Here is an 18,439-nt window from a genome sequence, read left to right as displayed (position 1 = left end):
TCCTGGTATGGGCAAAATAAATTATAATGGCAGGAGTTGGGGGGAGATGGTGCTGCTCTGTTTTTTTTTGTTTTTGTTTTTGTTTTTTTGTTTTTTTCAGGATAAAGTGGTGAATACAGCTTGTTCTTCTGCTGATGTTCTTCGGGAAGCCACTATTCATAACCCCTTGGAAAAATGGCTGCTCTTTCTTCCTTCGTTTTGGTCTCTGACCACTCTCAGGTTTCCCTTTCTTATACTAAAGCCTGTACATCTGTTTCAGAACACCAGTTTGGAGGTGACCCAGCAGGGCCCTCTGCTGCTCGGGGGACAGAGTGGTTCCTCAGGCCAGTGTGGAGGGACAGAGCCAAAGGCCACACACCCACCTTCCTTCAGATCCAGACCTCCAAGATTAGTCCGTATGTCCTGTACATTCTGAGCTCAGCAGAAACTTCCAGAAGCAGGTAGGAAAGCCAGCAGAGCCTCTGAATTTGCCATGGATTCTTGATCTCCTGAGGTGGAGAGAAACCGGCCCCAGGGCAGCTCAAGGCCGAAGCACCAGTTAGCCATAAAGCTTTCTCTTCAGGATAGATGATATTTACAACCACCAGCTTCACCAGGGCGCCAGACAGAAGTTGGGGGAGACACAGAGGGGGAACGGAATGAACTTAGGCTCAATTCGGGCTCCAGGACACAGAAACTTCTGGGCAGGAAACAGCCGATGGGAGCCCAGAGGCCTTCCTGTAGCCCGGCACCCGGTGAAGGGGGATGCGTTTGACATCTGCCATGACTGGTTTCTTGGTTCCCAAGAGGGAGGCTGGTGCAGCTTCTGGAAAATTCTTGGGCCTCCTGAAAAATTCCAAAACCCAGAGGGGCAGCAAAAACAGCCTGTCTTGGGAGAAAGTCAGCCTTCGGTTTCTACCTTATCCCTGATTCCAATCTCCCAACTTCCCTCACTCTGAGCTAGCCCATGGCATCTTCTGGAGGCCAGGGAGGATCACACTCAGCTCCAGTTCACTGTCTATAATCTTAAGGGTCACCCTGTTCTGTGTCACACAAACAGCCACCTTGGGGGAGGCCTGTGCGGAGAGGGGGTGGGTAGGTCACACGGGAGTCGTCCGCCGGTTCAGCATGCTGACGTGGAAACCCTCCTTTAGGTCCTGTTGGAAGAAGTCATGCATCTGCAGGAAGCCAGCATCCTGGTCCGGACTGTAGCTCGCCGCTGTGGTCACCTTGAGCGGTTCTCGGGATAACGTGTACATGGACAGCTCGCCCATGGGAATGGCTCCGGTGATCTTCAGGCCCACGGGAGACGCATCCCTGGAGGGCGAGGCCTCAGTGGACCTTGAACTGGACCTGGACCTCCGTCGCCGGTACCTGTAGCTCGGCATCCTGGCGTAAGGAGAGGAGGAAGAGGCCTTAAGGAATTCCCGTTTGGTCTTAAACCTCAACTCTTTATTTTTCTCAATGTAAATGTTTACGGCCAGGACGCCCACGGTCTCCGCCACAATAAAAGAGAGGGCTCCAAAGTAAAAAGACCAGCCGTAGTTGTAATGGTTCTTTTTGTCTTCATCACGTTTGTCACTGGGGTCGCCCGTGTTGCTGGAAATGTAGACGATGATGCCGATGATATTACTGAGGCCTGGAAGAAAGCAGGGTAGGGAGAGAGATGGAGGTTAGACTCACAGCAGGAACAAGAGAATGGAGAACAACAGGCTGTTGAACGTGGGATGGTGGCCAGTCTTCTCCTCAATGAATATTATTTATTATGATAGTCTATATTTTTTTTGAGACAGCATCTAATGTAGCCCAGGCTTGCCCCATATTTATGCAACTGAGGATGACCTTGAATTTCCAATTAATCTCCTATCTCCCAAGCGCTGGGATTACAAGCATGCACTACCCCAGCTGGCTTGGTAACAAATTCTTTTTTCTTTCTACCTTCTTTTCATCACTCCCTGCCTCCTCTTTTTTTCCCTCTCTTTCTTTTTGAGAGGGCATCATGTAGCCCAGGCTGGCTCAGACACCCCAAGGTGTCTGACGATGGCTTTGAACTCCTGATCCTCTGTTTTAAATACTTATTTTATGTGCATGTGTATTGGTGTTTTGCCTGCATGTCTATGCACCATTTGTCTGGCTGAAAAGGCAGGAAGGGGCGGGCGTCATCAGATCCCCTAGAACTGGAGTTACAGATGGTTGTGAGCCGCCTTGAGTGTACTGGGAATTGAACTCCGGTCCTCTATAAGAGTAGCCAGAGTTCTTAACCAGTGAGCCATCTCTCCCAGTCTGGAACTCTTTTGCCTGTACTTCCTGGGTGCTGGGATTAGAGCTGTGTACCACCACAGTCAGTTTCCACCCTCTAAGTCCAGTCACCCTTGGGTGTTCATGAGAGATACAACTCCCAGCAGAACCCGAAATCTGTGATGACCACTCCCTTTGAGTACTGCATTTGCCTGTGGCCCACTCAACTCCCCAATATGCTTTAATTCATCTCTAGGTGGTCCAGAACAGCCAACACGAATCTATGCTAAGAAATGGATGCTATTCTGTCTTTCCTCTTCCAGCCCCGACCCTGTCTTTACAGGGCAAACTCCCTTGGGTCTTGGCATAACAAGAGGCTTCACGTTGTTTCCTCATAGCCCACCCAGCCAGCTCCTGACCCTGTTATAGTTTTGAAAGCACCCAGCACCCTGTTGCCAGGGTCGTATTTTACACTCCTGACTTTTTTGATATGAGGTGCAATTTTGAACGCCATCAAATTAACCTCTCCAAAGAACGCAATCCGGTGGCGTTTAGTGCCCGTACAATGTGTGTGACCCCTGACGACATGTGCAAACCCAATCGTAATGCTGTCATCTCCTCAAAATCCTCATCCGTAACCCAGTCCTACACACCTGGCCTCTTCAAGCTAACCACATGCTGTGATTTCGCTCCACTATAGCCTCAGCTCCTGTCTGGAGGGGGGCAGCCCCGCATACCTGCAGCCACGAAGAGAATCCCTGCGCTGAGGACAATATTGTTCTTGCGGCTGTAGATCCTCCCGGCGCCGATGCAGAGCCCTCCAAGCAGGAGCAGAATGGTGCTGAGAATGGGAAAGACACTGGAGGCTCGCACAATGCCTAGGCCAAGGGGGGAACAAAGCAGACATGGCAGTGAGTCCAGCCAGCACGCCTGCCGCAGACATAGGCGTCTCTCCAGGAGTCCTGCTGCTGGACCTGGGCAAAAAATGGCTCTAAGTTGGCTGTTTACTTTCACAGAAGCCAACTGACCCATAATCACACCGGCCTGCCCGTCCTTTGGAGTGTGGGTCGCATTTCCTTCAGATGAGAGGGATCAGAGTCCCTCAGTGGAGAGGTCACAGTAACTAATGCTCTGGATGATAAGGCATTGATTTAACGGCTCATGGCCCACTGAGATCTCCCCTGAATGGACCCATAGGATCATCACGAGGCTGGGAAGTGGTGTGTTCCAGAGCCAGCTCTGACCAATGGTGGGAGAAACTTACTTTAGCATAGTAAGTGGGACTAGGTGTGAGATCTGGTCTGCCACATGCTGTGTGTTCTTCAAAGACTTACTTTCCCCACTTGTGAAAAATGGCTTTAATCATTAAGTTACCTCCTCATCTGTAAGCGGTACATTCGAAGTTGTGATTCCTGTAAGGACCTTGTGTTTTCTTTTCTTTTTTTTCTTTTCTGTCTTTCTGTTTTTTTTTTTTTTTTTTTTTTTTTTTTTTTTGATTTGGTTTTTTCGAGACAGGGTTTCTCTGTGTAGCCCTGGTTGTCCTGGAACTCACTCTGTAGACCAGGCTGGCCTCGAATTTAGAAATCTGCCTGCCTCTGTCTCCCAGAGTGCTGGGATTACAGGCGTGCGCCACCACCACCCGGGTAAAATGTGTAGTCCAGGCTGGCCTCGAACTCCACAGCCTCCTGCCTCTGCCTCCTTCAGCTTGCACCACCAGAACCGACCTGTGTTTTCTTATATATACACAGGTACTCACGATAAAGTTAACATTTTACATTTTCATTTAGTGTTGCTGTTGTATGGACGCATGGGCCACACAACCTAGGTGTGGATGTCGGAGGACAGGTCTGTGAAGTTAGTTCTTCCTACTTTATGTGAGTTCTGTGACTGTGATCAAACTTAGGTCATCAGGCTCATAGACACGGCAAAGTTCCTTTAACTTGAGCCATCTTACCAGTCCACTATGATAGAATCTAACTGAGAGATCAAATATACAAAGTGACTGTAGTCCCTAATAATAAAATAGGACGACTGCGACAATACACTGTAATAAAAGTTAATTTAAAAAACCTATGGGCTCTTTATTTCTGGCATCTTCCATTTCATAAGTTTAAATGGCTGTTGACTAAAAAATCTCAGAAATTAAAGCCATGAATTAGCGGGGGCCACTGTGCTGTGGCTGGTTTTGTCCCTGTGGGGCGGTTAGCACAAGGCTGACTGCAAGTACGTACTTTCAAAGTGGCTAGTTATGTTCTGCAAGTCACCGCTGGGTCTGGGGACACAGGAAGATGTGCAAGCTCACACCGTGTGTGAGTGGCAGAAGAGGCGGCAGGGCAGGGCACAATAAGATGCTGTCCGTCACACTGGCCAGCAGAACCATGTCGGCATCCTTGTTCTGACCAGCAGGGTTGGAGGCAGGGCCAGGAAGTTCAGTGGCTGCCCGAGTTCACTGTTTCCTAACTTGGCTTTAGTAGTGATACCAAGCTGGAAAGGTTGACTGTGGATGTGGCTGCCTATGGGAAGGTATTACATATGTGTTTAGGGACCATAGGGGCCTCAAGATGAGGCCATTCTGAATGAACCCAGGGCTCAATTTCTGTTGCTTTCAGTTACGTGGTGTGTGATGATTTGGTACAGTCCCTTTAGGAAATGAATGCCCACTAAGGCACATAGTAGGCTTCTGGTCCTCACCCTGAACATCTGTGGAGATGACAAGGCCAGACGAAGAGAACAGACTCGTGGGAGATGCTCAGAGCTTGGCCTCTTCTGTGTCCTCGCAGTCCTAGAGAAATCTAGTTGCGTGGGCCTTGGTAGTGCTTTGGAGGACTGTGAGTCAGGAAACCGCAGGCAGGTGCCCCTCCTGAGCCAGCTGACTGGCTTGGGGCCTTGCAGCCTCTGAAGGCGGTGTTTGTCTCCTTTCTGTACACCCACAGTGTGAGCCCCTGCTCCACAGAGAAGGGATTGTGTGGGGGCATTAAATGAAACTCCTCTCTCTGCTGCTTCCTCCCAGATTCCTCTTAGCTTTCTTGTAGTCGCAGGCTCTGGGAAGGAGGCTTCCTGTGTGCTTCTGAGCCAAGATGGCCAGACTCACGTCATGACACTGCCCTGCCTTCTGCAGAGCAGTCAGACGGTCCAGAGGGGACACTGGAGCCCTGTGGCTCAGAGACCCCCATCCAGGTTTGAGTCCCGCCAGCACCTGTCTCTTGCCACATGGACGCAGATGCTCGAGTGTCCTGTCACACCGACTCTAAGAAGATGGAGTCAGCCATGCCCCAGTGACCGCATCCAGCCATGTCTGGAGGATGGAAACAATTCTTATAACTTACTCTAAGACCAACTGTGGACTCACAGTTGCCTGGACATTGGCACTGTGCCTTGGCACAGGTGTCAGCCATCTAACTGGAAATCCTGAACCTAGGAGGGAGGTTCCCAGCCTGGGGCAAGACAGGCAGGGAAGATGGAGACAAGACACACCTGAGAAAGAGGCTCTTCACAGGGTGTGAGGTGTTGACTCCCTTAGATCCCAAACTGTCAAGAGTGCAACGCTCTGAGGCTTCCAAGTACCCAATGCAACTCAAATTCAAGTCTAGCTTCTGGTAGGAATGTGAGGCTCAGAGTTGACTTGTTTCTTGAACTTTCTAATAGGAGGGAGGAGCTGCCTAGCCTGGGGCCTGCTGGGCTGAGGCCTCCTGGGCTGCTATCTCACAGGCCTTCCCTTGCAGTAGAACCTTCTGTGCTCTTCAGATTCCTGTACTCTGACACCACACGGAGGCCAGAGCTCTTTCCATGTCCCTGAATCCCACTTGCTTAGGGTGGCACTAAGCCTGTGACATAGTTACATTAAATGAATGAAGAAATAGATGACATCATCCTATGAGCCACCAGAGACCTCTCTCCAGGGAAAGTCTACACAGAGACCAGAGGGCTGAATACTGGGAATCAGGGTAGCCTGGGGAACACAGGCCCCGTGGCCACAGGGACTATGACCTTCACAGGTCCCAAAGCTGGTGTGCATCTGGCTCCAGGTTTCCTTGTGTCCTGGAAATCAGTTTTCAGGGACCCCTCTCTACAGCTTGATATAAACCTGGGGATCTTATACATTTGAGAACACATCCTTTGTGGGAGAGACAATTGTCATAGCGACGCTATCACTCTGAGGTACTCCCAGACCCCTGGGTACCCAGGGGACACTGCTGGTGGGAGAACCTGGGGTGTCAGGGCCAAAGCTTCAGACCCTTACTCTGTCCTTCTCTATCCCATCCTGGAACCCAGGAGGCTGACTGGCTTTTGGAGGATAGTATCAACGATGGAGATAATCCCCAAAGCTTCTCTCTGCCGGGCTGCAAACTGAAGAAGCTGCAGTGCTTTTGCCTAAGGGTCTCTGCTCTTGCTAGTCAGTTCTGTCCTTCTAGCTCCCTTTCAAGAGCTCTGCATCGCAGAACCGGAAGGATGTCATGCAATTTTTATTTTTTATTTTTATTTATGCAAGCGGCATTTCTGTCTCCTTCATCTATGGCCACCCTAAGGGGGTCTCATTTACCACGTGGAGTGTGGGCCTCCAGTATGTCGGATCAGGGGACAGGAAGGCAAAAGGGGAGAAGACAGGGAGGTGGGTTGGAGGCAGGGCTCTGGTCGCATTATTTCAGGTTCTGGGCCTGGCTGGAGCAGCCTGACACGGCCTCAGCTCCATGGGAACCGCACAGTGTTCTATTTCATCAGATGACTCATGATCCAAATCCTTTCTTGTAGGGGAAAAAAAAAAAGACCCATAATCAGGTGCACAGTGAATTATGCTCTCTCTACGGACACACTGGTATCGATTCTCTATGTGTGAGGCTGGGCCTAAGCCCCAGGGTGCTGTGAGAAGCAGCTTTGTGTCTTTTGGCTGATGGGGAGGAGGGAACCACACAGGAAGCCTACCGGCCGTTTCTAGTTCCTCTCTGGCTGTGCTTTCCTCCTTTCTGGAGGCGAGGGATCCAGAGGTCCATGGAGGAACGCTGGATAGATTTTAGGAACAGGGGTAGCCCATCTTTTGGGGTTTAGCATATGGTGTGGGTACCAATGGGGAGGCATAACTCAGTCACAGGATCAGATGGGAACAAGGGCTTAAGGGCAGTCCACGGGCAGAGGCAGTGGCTGCAGAAGTTGGGGCTGAAGGGACTTAGGGCCACCTGTCAGAGGAGGCCCTGCCGGCTTCATCACCAACTGTGGGATTCTTTTTTTTTTTTTTATTTCAATTATTTTATTTATTTACATTACAGTTGTTACCCCCTCCCAGGCCCCCTCCCACAGTTCCTCTTCCCCCTTGCCTCTGAGAAAGGGTTTCTGCCACCACTAGGCCTCCCCCTTCCCTGGGGCCTCAAGTCTCTGGAGGATTAAGTGCATCTTCTCCCACTGAGGCCAGACCAGGCAGGCCTCTGCTGTCTATGTGTGTGTTCCTTGTTGGTGGCTCAGTCTCTGGGAACTCCCTGGGCTCTGGGTTAGTTGAGTCTGCTGGTCTTCCTATAGGGACACGCTCTCTCTCCCTTTTAGCTTCTTAACTGACAAGACACCTCACAGAAGCAGACTGGTGAGGTAATCCCTACATCCTGTACCTCAGATGCTCCACCTCTCAGGAAGGTGTGGCCTGGGCAGAGCTTTTTAGCTTTCTTTTTTTCAGGACTGGGTCTTACAGAGCTCAGGCTGGCCTCAAAGTCACAGCACAGCAGAGGAGGACGTTGGGCTCCTGGTCCTCCTGCCCCTACCTCTTAAGTGTTGATATTATTAGTCTGAATAATCATTCGGGGCTCAGAGGGCTTGGATCTTTTCCCTTTTGTAAAACTGGAGGTGGGTTCTCTGGTAACCCAGTCTAGATGCAAATTTACTACATAGCAGGAGATGACCTCGGATTCCCGAACCTCCACACTACTGGATTGTGGAGATCACGGACTGTGCCACTGAGCTGGGCTTAAGCTGTGCTGGGTGGGGATGGAACCCAGAACTTTGTGTGTGCCAGGCAAGAACTCTACCAACTGAGCTCCATCTCCAGTGGAAGTTCCTCCCCTTAACTTTGCTTGCTCCACCAGCAGTCCTCTGAAGCTGTTCCTCACTTCTTGGGCTTCAGTGTTTGTGGGCCTTGGCCCTTGGCCCACTGTACTTACCCTCAAATACACAACGTCCGGCCACTCCTGCGCTAAGCCCGCCCTCTGAGCTCAGGACTTCTAAATGCAAATGCTCACAAGCCCCCCAGGGCCAAGAACTGGGGGCCAAGTCCACAGGGCTCACCTCTCTAGCCCTCCCTTCCTCTCCCCTCCTCATACAAAGCAGCTGAGGTACTTGTCACTCACGGAGGAGGTACTCGGAGCTGTCGTGGTCATAATCGTTGTCCTCTGGAAAGTGGTTGATCCGGAAGCAGTGCCCTCTGTAGATGCCTGGAGGAAACAAGGGGAAATGCAGAGCGTGAATGTCCTGTGGGTTCAGACAGCCATTCTGTGCAGGCATGGAAGCTCTGGGCAGGTCACAGGGGCAGAAAGAAGAGAGGTTGCATCTGAAGTCCCCACTGCTTAGGGTCCCATGGGGACAGTCACACACAGAGGTCTTGCACAATGGGATGAGCCTCAATCGGAGTTGTATCGTTTCTGGTTAATCCTCCACATCCTCAAGGATCAAACAGCACACCTCACTGTCAGGACACTAGGTCCCAAACAGCAGGCAGGATCCCCAGACCCAAGGGGATTCTAGAGTTGCTGTTTGAAAACTGAGCAGGAATTTGCTCCTCGCGAAGGGGCAGAGGACCTTTCAGGCAGAGTCACAGAGGCACCGGTCAGTTGGGTGGTGCTTATACAGTATAGAGTGAATTTCTCCCTCCAAGTGCTAAATGAACTCAGATTCCAGTCCCCTTTGTACTGGCTGGTTTTGTGTGTCAACTTGACACAAGTTGGAGTTATCACAGAGAAAGGAGCCTCCATTGAGGAAATGCCTCCATGAGATCCAGCTGTAAGGCATTTTCTCAATTAGTGATCAAGGGGGGAGGGCCCTTTGTGGGTGGGGCCATCCCTGGGCTGGTAGTCTTGGGTTGGATAAGAGAGCAGGCTGAGCAAGCCCAAGCCAGGGGGAGCAAGCCAGTAAGGAACATCCCTCCATGGCCTCTGCATCAGCTCCTGCTTCCTGACCTGCTTGAGTTCCAGTCCTGACCTCCTTTGGTGATGAACAGCAATGCGGAAATATAAGTTGAATAAACCCTTTCCTTTCTGACTTGCTTCTTGGTCGTGATGTTTTGTGTATGAATAGAAACACTGAGTAAGACACCCTTAATCCGACTGAAGGTAGAGAGCCAAGAAACTTCCAGAAGGGTACAACTATCTCCTGCCTGGTTTTCTCCTCTCCAGTTGGAGAAGTGGTCTTCACAGCATAGAAAAGCAGAATTCCTGGTTTATTCAGTAACTCGAGGATAGGACAGTTATCCCTTCCAGAATCTTCCATCTAGTTTCTCCCAATCATCTGTCGCTCTGCAGCCTGCAAATGCCCATCACTAAACACACCAGCAGAGAGAGTCACATGGGGAGGGGGCGGTCATGCCACTATGTGCCTGTGCGTGCCAACTCCTCACAACTCGAGCAGCCGACAGCCAGAGTTCTTCCTCCCTAACCCCATAACTGGTCAGAGCGGGTCTATTCCCAGCTATAGCTAGTTCTTCTCTGGAAGCTGCTACCAAGCACCCTGCTGCCTTCCAGCAGCCCAGCCTGGCCTCATAGTGGGTGGGGACAGTACCGGAGGCTGGAAGTGTGCCAGGGCCACATCTGTCTTCCCGTGTGTCCATCTAAGGTCTCCCTGCGGAGCTGGGAGCTTGTCACTCTCCTACGTGGCCACTGACCAGTTGCCCCACTCCAAGTTCTCCCTCCTCCTCCCTTCAGCTACTGCTCCAACGACCTGTGTGTGCCATAGCAGCTGTGCTTCCCAGAATCCTGGTCAGAGGTGCAGGAGACAGACGGAGAGCCTCAGAGGAGGTATCTTGGGTGGGTGTGTTTTCTGTGGGGACTTCGTTAACCTTGAGTTCCCTCACCTACGCAGTGGCAGTAACCTTAGCTCTCATCTCTTATCTTAGCTCTCAGGTCCCTTAGGACTACAGATGATAGCAGCGAGGCACTGAGGTGGTTCTTGGCCTCTGGGGATGAGTCAGGGAGATTAGCTGCTAGGCCCAGAGCTGCCCGTCTTCTACTTTACGCATCCCTGAGTGGTTGAGTCAGGGAGCAAATGCAGGAGCCGGTGATGGAGGACTACCAGAGTGGGCTGGGCCCAGGATGGCTGCCGGAAGGTAGACTGGCAGAGACTTGAGTGGGTCAGCCGCAGCCCCCACCTCATTCCTAGGACCTGGCCCCCAAGATTTCAAAATGTTCCCGCAGACCTAGAACCAGCCTTTAAAGGAGTGGGGTGAGCAGAGCTCTCTGGCACTGCCCACCCCCAACACTTCTTTTCTTTTCCTTCTTTCTTTTCTTTATTCTTTTTTTATTTTTTTTTTTTTTGCCACTTCACGGGTCTAAAGAAAATCACCAAGTCCCACATGCTTGTTGGAACAAGTCAAATAATAAGAGGTCGGAAAAGAAGAAAATCTCTTCAGCTCAACAATCCTGCAGCTGACTTGTCTTTGTGGGCCGTCTCCCCACACCCTCCCATACACATGCATACCGGTAGGGGTAGTTTTAGGGGTCTCCCCTAGTTTTCAGGGGTGCTGCGAGTTGATCCCAAGTCCTTGCTCATACTAAGTACACATTCTACTCCTGGGCCCTTCTGCCTCTATTTTAAAAAAAGTACCTTATTTTAAATTATGGTATATTCATATGTAAGGCATAATGAGAGGGGCTTGGGAGATGGCTCAGTGGGTAAACTGCCAGTGAAGCATGATGAACCGAGTTCGAGTCCCCAGCACCTGGGAACAAGGCCTGGTACGGAGCTATTCTGTAACCTCACAGTGCAGGGTGGGAAGGTGGGCAAAGAGAGGAGGGTCCCGGCCACACCAGCCAACCAGCAAAGTCTAGCCAAATCAGAAAGCTCCAGGTTCAGTGAGAAATCGCTCAAAACGTGAGGTAGAGGAAGAAGGTCGGGGTTTCAGCATGCAAGTGTGAAGACTGGAGTTCAGATCCCATGAAAGGGTGACAAAGTCTGATGGGTGAAGAGGCCTGCCTGTAACCCCAGGGTGGTGTGCCTGTAACCCCAGGGTGGTGTGCCTGTAACCCCAGGGTGGTGTGCCTGTAACCCCGGGGTGGTGTGCCTGTAACCCTGGAGTGATGTACCTGTAACCCCAGAGAGGTGTGTCTATAACTTAGGGTGGTGTGCTTGGGGATTGGTGGGAGAGAAGATACAGGAAGCTCAGAGCAAGCCAGCTACTTAAGATAGCTCAAATGGTGAGCTCTAGTTTCAGCTAGAGATTGCCTCAATACATAAGGTGAAGAACAGCGAGAGAGGACCCAACAGTAACTCAGGTATGCACACACCTGCATACACACACATGTGCGCACACACATGTGTACACACACATACATGTTGACCCACACATACACACATACATGTGTACCCACACACATGAACACAGACACAAACATATATGTGTGCACTCAAACACATGCACAGACACGTGCACCCATACACATGCACACACACATACACACATACATATGTACCCCCACACATGAACACACACATATACATGGGAACCCCCACACATATACATATGCACCCACACACATGAACACAGACACATATACATGTGCACTCACATACATGCACACGCACATATATATGTGTACCCCCCACACGGATACACACATATAAATAAGCATGATAATAAAACAATTAAGGGCCATTTCAAAGACAACTTCTGGCCTCTACACATGCCCGTGCTAGTGAACACACATGTATACAACCATATGCACACATACATAAAGAGGAAGAGGTGATATGACATGGGATGACCTTCACTTGGCTTTCTGGCAACACCTGAGAAAACTAGCACGATGTCACATCCAGGGTGGTGACACTGACCTCGTGTGTGATCCAGAACTTTCCATCACAAGGATCACTTCCAGGTGCCCTTTGTTTTCAGACACGCTCTCCTTCCTGTCTACCCCAGTCTCTCCTGAACCACAGCAATCCTGTGGGGGTCTCAGTTGTGATGGCTTTGCCCTTTAAAATGTCAACACATGGACCGCATGGCACAGTAGCCTTTAGGGGTTTTGTACTCAACCCAGTCCTGAGATTATCTCCCATTTGTGTGTTGGTGGCTTGTGCCTTCCATGGCTGGGCAGTGTTCCACAGCTTGGAATATCATCCTCTGCTAAATCATGACCCACGGGGGAGGTCTGCTGTTTCCAGCAATACTGTTGTGGGCGTTCATGTTCAGGCCTTGGGAAAAATATGTTTATTACACTTCTGAAATGATTGCCCAGGGGTGCAATTGTTGGGTCACATGACAGGAACATTCTTAGTGTTGAGAGAGACTGTCCTTCTGAAACTCACTTTGTAGACTAGGCTGGCCTTAACTCAGAGAGCCATTTGCCTCTGCCTCTCGAGTACTGGGATTAAAGGCACATGCCACCTCTGCCCAGTAAAGTTTTCTTTTCTAATGAAAAAAATAGTAAGTTGATATTAATCTACACGATGCTTAGAAAAGTCCTAGAAGAAAGCCACAGGGATGAGAGGGGTGTAAGAGTGGTCTCCCTGCCTAGCTCTGAGGAGAAGGACTTTAGCCTTCATAAGGTTATCCTGTAGTTGTTCAAACTGCAAATAAAGCCAAGATTCCAGAATGCTAGCTTGCACGCGCACAGAGACATCTGATCCAAACATCCTTCCAATATATTTCACTGTTCCCCATGCTACAGCTAGAAAATTATTTAACAAAACTTACGAGTTGATTTTTAAGACACTGGGGATGGATCCTAGGGCTTAGAGCAAGTGCTCTGTCAATGAACTATGTCCCATGTCCTTAATTTATTTTAGATAGACTTGTAAACAAGATCTTGTAGTACATCTATCAGTTTTTGTAGCTTTTGTTTGTTTGTTTTGAGACAGGATCTCCCTATGAAGCCTGGCTGGCCTGATCTTACAAGGTAGACTAGGCTGGTCTTGAATGCATATCTACCTGTCTCTGCCTTCCAAGTGCGGAAATTAATGCCACCAGACCAGGTCTGTGACTTTGTTTTTAAAGTGTTGGGAATGGAATACAAAGCCTTATGAATTAAGCAAATGACCTGATACCAAGCAATATCCATAGCCTGTTAACTCATTGTGTGTGTGTCTGTGTGTGTGTGGTGCATGCACACGTGCATGTAAATGAATACACATGTGCATGTGTGGAGGCCAGAAGTCAACTTCAGATGTCCTTCCTCAGGGACTACTGACCTTGTTTTTTGAGGCAGAGTCTCTCACTAACCTGGAATGTGCCAAGTAGCCGAGGCTGGCCGGCCTCTGGAGATCTCTGCCTCTCCAGGGCTGCAGCTGCAAGTATCTGTCAGTGCTCTTAGCTTTTTACTTGGGTGTTGGGGATTGAACTCAGGAATTTATTCTTGCATAGCGTTTTACTGGCTGAATTATCTCCCCGGTGGCTCAGTCTTAAGCACACTGTTTGCAGGGGCTGCAGGGATGTCTGATGTCTAAATCTATCAGTTATTTCTTGGGGGCTCTGTTCATATATGGTGGGTCCCACCTTTATGGGATAATGATCAAAGGGAGTCTGCAGGCATGTACTCGGCAGTAGCTTTTCTGCTCCTCCCGTCCCTCCCCTTTGCTCCCCACTTCGTTTCCTTCTCCCTGTTTCCTCACACACCTAGAGAGACCAGCATAGATTAGAGAGATGGGCATCATTGTGATCAAGCTTTGCTGCCCTCTGAGGCATCCTGCAATCTAACCTGTGGTAGTTATGAAGGCGCCTGGGCCATCAGCTTTCCACCGCTGTGACGTGACATGGGAGACAACCAATGGCAAGAGAGGAACGGCTCATTTTGACTCACAGTCAAGGCTCCGGTCTGAGATCCTTACAGCCTGTGGTCTAGTAGTTAGTGAGGAGAGCCAGAGGCCGAGAGGCCCCATTCTCTTCATGGTGGCTAGGAGCAAAGAAAAGGGAGCCAAGCTCTCCATCTCCAGTTAGCCAAGCTTGTTTCTATTGAACAGCTCAACATCTCACACCCCCAGTGAACCAAGCTTGTTCTGACTGGCTCCACCTCTTCAGGACCCCATTGCCCCCCAATAAAGCCACACCGGGGGCATTCTGGAGCTCCAATATAGCACATCCTTATTTAAAAGAGGGTCTTGCAGATGAAATCAAATTATGAGGAGGTCGTGTAGTGTTTTGAGGGGCCTACCCTAATCCACAGGTGGGAATCTAGATCCACTACAATCACATCTACTGTTGCTGTCTGAGGAGAGAGTGGGCAATGGAGCAGATCATCACTCACTGGTTTTGCCCCTATTGACCAAAAAGAGAAAGAGATTACCCCCTGACCTCGAAGCTAAGAATTTGATATTTTCCCTAAATGTCCTGTTTGGTCAGACATCTCTAGTTATTTTTTTCACGGTGGCTCCAAGAGCCTTCTTCATTCTCCTCCCTGTTATGGGCAGCTGGGGAAACTCCATGTCCTGAAGTATAGCAACCCAAAGTTGACTTCTGGCCTTCACACATGTACTCATTTACACATGTGTGTGTGCATGTGAGTGAACATGAACACACACACACACACACACACACACACACACACAGCCTAGTCTACATAGCAAGTTCAGGCAGGCCAAGGCTACCTAGTGAGACCCTGTCTCAAAACAAACAAATCAACATCTAGGTTGTATCCTTCTTCAGACCCCTTGCTTCCGTTAATGGGACCTAGCATTCCCGTTGCCTCAGTTTCCCTGGGAATTTTTTTTTCCACAAGAGTTAACCTGTTTACATGGAACTCAACAGTTTCAGGCCTGGGGACCTCACATCCATCTCTGTCAAGTTTAATTTTGTTAGCATTGGCTTGAGGCACTTTACAGGGAGAAAATTAACAGCTGATGAGAGAACCAGTTCTTTCCAGTAAGATGGAATGCTGCTGTGCTGTCGGCTACTGACACTGAGGTTCTTTTTAGTGCATGGTTCATTCTGGGACCCTGGGCTGACCCCACTACAAGAATACAGAGGTGCTAGGAGCAGGGTGCTCACAGGAACACAGTGGCCTCTAGAAGATCAGGAAGCTACTGGTGGAAGAGTTTGTGGGTCATGTGACCCCCAGGTAAGTTATGTCCTCATCCATAAAACTCAGGAAGGGGCCAGAGGGGCTGCTCCTGCTTGATTTCCACGACTTCCTGTGGAAATGTACAGACATGTCAGTGTGTACATAGGATACACTCATCTCCTTCCACCATGAGCCACTTTTCCTAAAGGCTCATGTATGTATGTATGTATGTATGTATGTATGTATGTATGTATGTATGTATGAATGTATATAAGTGTGCACATACATACATACATACTGACACAGGAAGTATCTGGAAAGAAATTTCCTAAGATTTGTCCACCGTTATATTTCTGGGTGGTAGGATAATGAAAGTGCTAAGTTTGTGAATTCCTGTGTTTCCTGAACTTTCTGCCATGCCTGTAAACAAACTACAAAAGCTCATTTAAGAGGCTAGAACCTTTCCCTGTAAGGGAAACCATGGTGATGGAAGTGTATCTGAAATGACCACAGCTGCCCTGTCTGTGGAAGCTGGTGAACTGGGCAAGGACTGTGGTGGCAGGAGTTTTTGTGTGTGTGTGTGTGTGTGTGTGTATGTGTGTGTAGTGTGTGAGTGTGCTTCTGTGTGAGAGTCTGTGTGTGTGTAAAGGGGTGTGCATGTGTGTGTGAGTGTATATGTAGGCATGTGCACGTGCACACACACACACACACAGTGGAATGGTGGCAGCCTGTCCTTCCATGATCCTTCTGAAGGTCATACCTCAGGGCTACGCCATTTCAGAGAGCTCGGGTGACCCATCCCATGGACTCAAGGGATTCCAGAGACAAGACTTTCAGTATAAAAGCTGGGTAGTTAGTCACTCTTTGAGTCATCTGAAGGATGCTGACACCTGATACCAGCCTTGGTGAAAGGTGCCTTAGCAGTCCATTCTAATGAAGGGAATCCCAGGAGAAAGAATGTCTGATGCTGTCTTAGTAATAACAGTGATCACTCACGAAATCCTCATCTCCTGCATGGCCTTGCCCAGGTAGTACACCACTGGAGCCATGCAAGCATCAACAGCAGCCAGGAGCGGCTACCAGGAGCATACGGACACCCTCCTGCCCACCTCACATCTGCTGCAGCTGTCAGCCTGGTGCATATGTCCCCTGTCCATTCTGAGACTCAGCCACACCAATTATTTCTTGCCTTTTGCTCACAGCAATGGGTAGGTGGCCTGGGGAACAGTTCCAGTAAGCTTTGTGCAGGGGAGGACAGGATGGGAGCAGGCAGAGAAACATCTCCAGTCTCTCTCTCTCTCTCTCTTGGGTCCATTCTAAATAACTTCTGGGAAGTTGCAGCCAGCGCTTCCTGCTTCCTTAGCTCTGGTCCTCTAGGGTGGCCACCTTTAGGATGTATACTACTTGTAGACAAAGCTGGGCCTGGGCTTAGGTCAAGGCTGAAGTGCTGTGTGGATTCTGTGCACCAGCCTGTTGCATCTCTAGACCAAGGCTCCTTTGGAGATGGAGGGAGGTACCTTGGAGAGGTCGAAAGATGTTCTCGCACAAGCCCACTACAGAGGCCCCAGGGTGGGGTCCCTAGGCATTTATTCACATATTTTATCAGATGTTGGAAAGCTGGAGGGGAGAGTGAGGCCAGATGTGTGCTTGGTAGAGTAGCTGTGTGGATCCAGCATCCCTTGCGGACGCTTGGCTCCGTGTCAAATGCTCCACCCCACTGCCGTGAAGTTGCTTCCATCTACAGGGAGGGTGGGCAGCATGGGCACCAGGCTTAAGAGAAACCGCTTCCTGACTGTGAAGCGGGGAGCGGGAGGAGGGCAATGTCTAAGTCTTGGGATGAAAGTCAGCTTCATATTTGCCAGGGAGGGTGGGGCAGGGTTGAGGAACGTTAAGGGCTTAGTGTGATGGAGTGTGGAAGAGGCCAGTAAAGAAGGGGAGTCTGTGGAACGTGTCTGTTCATTCACAAGCCATTCGTTCACCCCTCAACACATTCATTTCTTCATCCTATTCATTCCTCAATGCTATTTTCATTAGCTTGCTCATTACCTATTCATTCATTCATTCATTCATTCATTCATTCACTCCTTAGCTGTGGTATATGTATGTATGTATGTATGTATATGTGAATATATATACATATATTTCCAAAGGTGTGTGTATGTATGTATATATGTGGTATATCCAAAGGTGTGTGTATACATGTATGTGTGTATGTATGTATTTATGTATGTATATAATGTGGCATATTCAAAGGTGTGCATGTGTGTGCACAGTGTATATATGTGGTATATTCAAAGGTATGTGTATGTATGTCTGTACATAGTATATATATGTGATATATTAAAAAATGTGCATGCTCAGTGTATCTATGTGGTATATTCGAAGGTGTGTGTTTGCAGTGTATATATGCAGTATATTCAAAGGTGTGTATGTGAGTGTGTGTGTACAATATTTTTATGTGGTATATTCAAAAGTGTGTGTGTGTGTGTGTGTGTGTGTGTGTGCACCCACCCTTATGCATGCACACAGGCTAGAGGATGACATTTGGTGTCCTGCTCTGGCAGTCTTTGCCTTGTTCCCTGAGGCAGGTTTCTTACTGAACTTGGAGCTAGGTCTGGAGCCATCTTGCCCCAGACCCTCTTGTGTCTGTCCCCCAACAGCTCTGGGGTCATAGGCACCCACACGGCCACCTCTGGATGTTTATGTGGGTGCCTGTATCCAAGCTCAGGTGCTCATGCTTGGGTGGCAAGGGCGTTACTCCACTGCGCCATGCTCTTGTCTCCTCAGCCAGATTTGTGGAGTGTGTACAGATTACCAAGCATGCTGCTAGGTGCTGGAGAGGAGGCGCTCCTACAGACCTCCTGTCGGGAGGATGAACTGAAACCCAAGAAGATAAAATAAACAGCCATCGATATCATGGCATGGACAAGGAGACCGGCAGGCAGCAGCAGACGAGGGAGGGGGAGAAGGTTAGCAGGAGACTATTGTCTAGAAATTGAAGCTGAATTCACGGCTGGATGGTGGTAGAGAGGCCACATCTAGGG

General features: G+C 49.5%; 1 protein-coding gene across 1 annotated transcript in view; it reads right to left on the bottom strand.

The window, feature by feature from the left end:
* Positions 1–417: 417 nt before the first annotated feature.
* The window catches only part of Cacng4 (calcium voltage-gated channel auxiliary subunit gamma 4), a 60,624-nt gene continuing 42,602 nt past the window's right edge, over positions 418–18,439 (bottom strand). Inside the window, exons 2-4 of the mRNA XM_052195729.1 lie at positions 8,544–8,627; positions 2,955–3,095; positions 418–1,618 (exon numbers count right to left, since the gene is read on the bottom strand). Coding sequence (XP_052051689.1) covers positions 1,080–1,618; positions 2,955–3,095; positions 8,544–8,627 — 764 coding nt within the window. The 3' untranslated portion in view covers positions 418–1,079. The remainder of the gene's footprint in view (positions 1,619–2,954; positions 3,096–8,543; positions 8,628–18,439) is intronic.

This window comes from Apodemus sylvaticus, chromosome 10, assembly GCF_947179515.1.
Source record: "Apodemus sylvaticus chromosome 10, mApoSyl1.1, whole genome shotgun sequence".
Taxonomy (NCBI): domain Eukaryota; kingdom Metazoa; phylum Chordata; class Mammalia; order Rodentia; family Muridae; genus Apodemus; species Apodemus sylvaticus.
The sequence above is the reverse complement of the archived record's forward strand: the minus strand, read 5'-3'. Positions and strand labels throughout refer to the sequence as shown.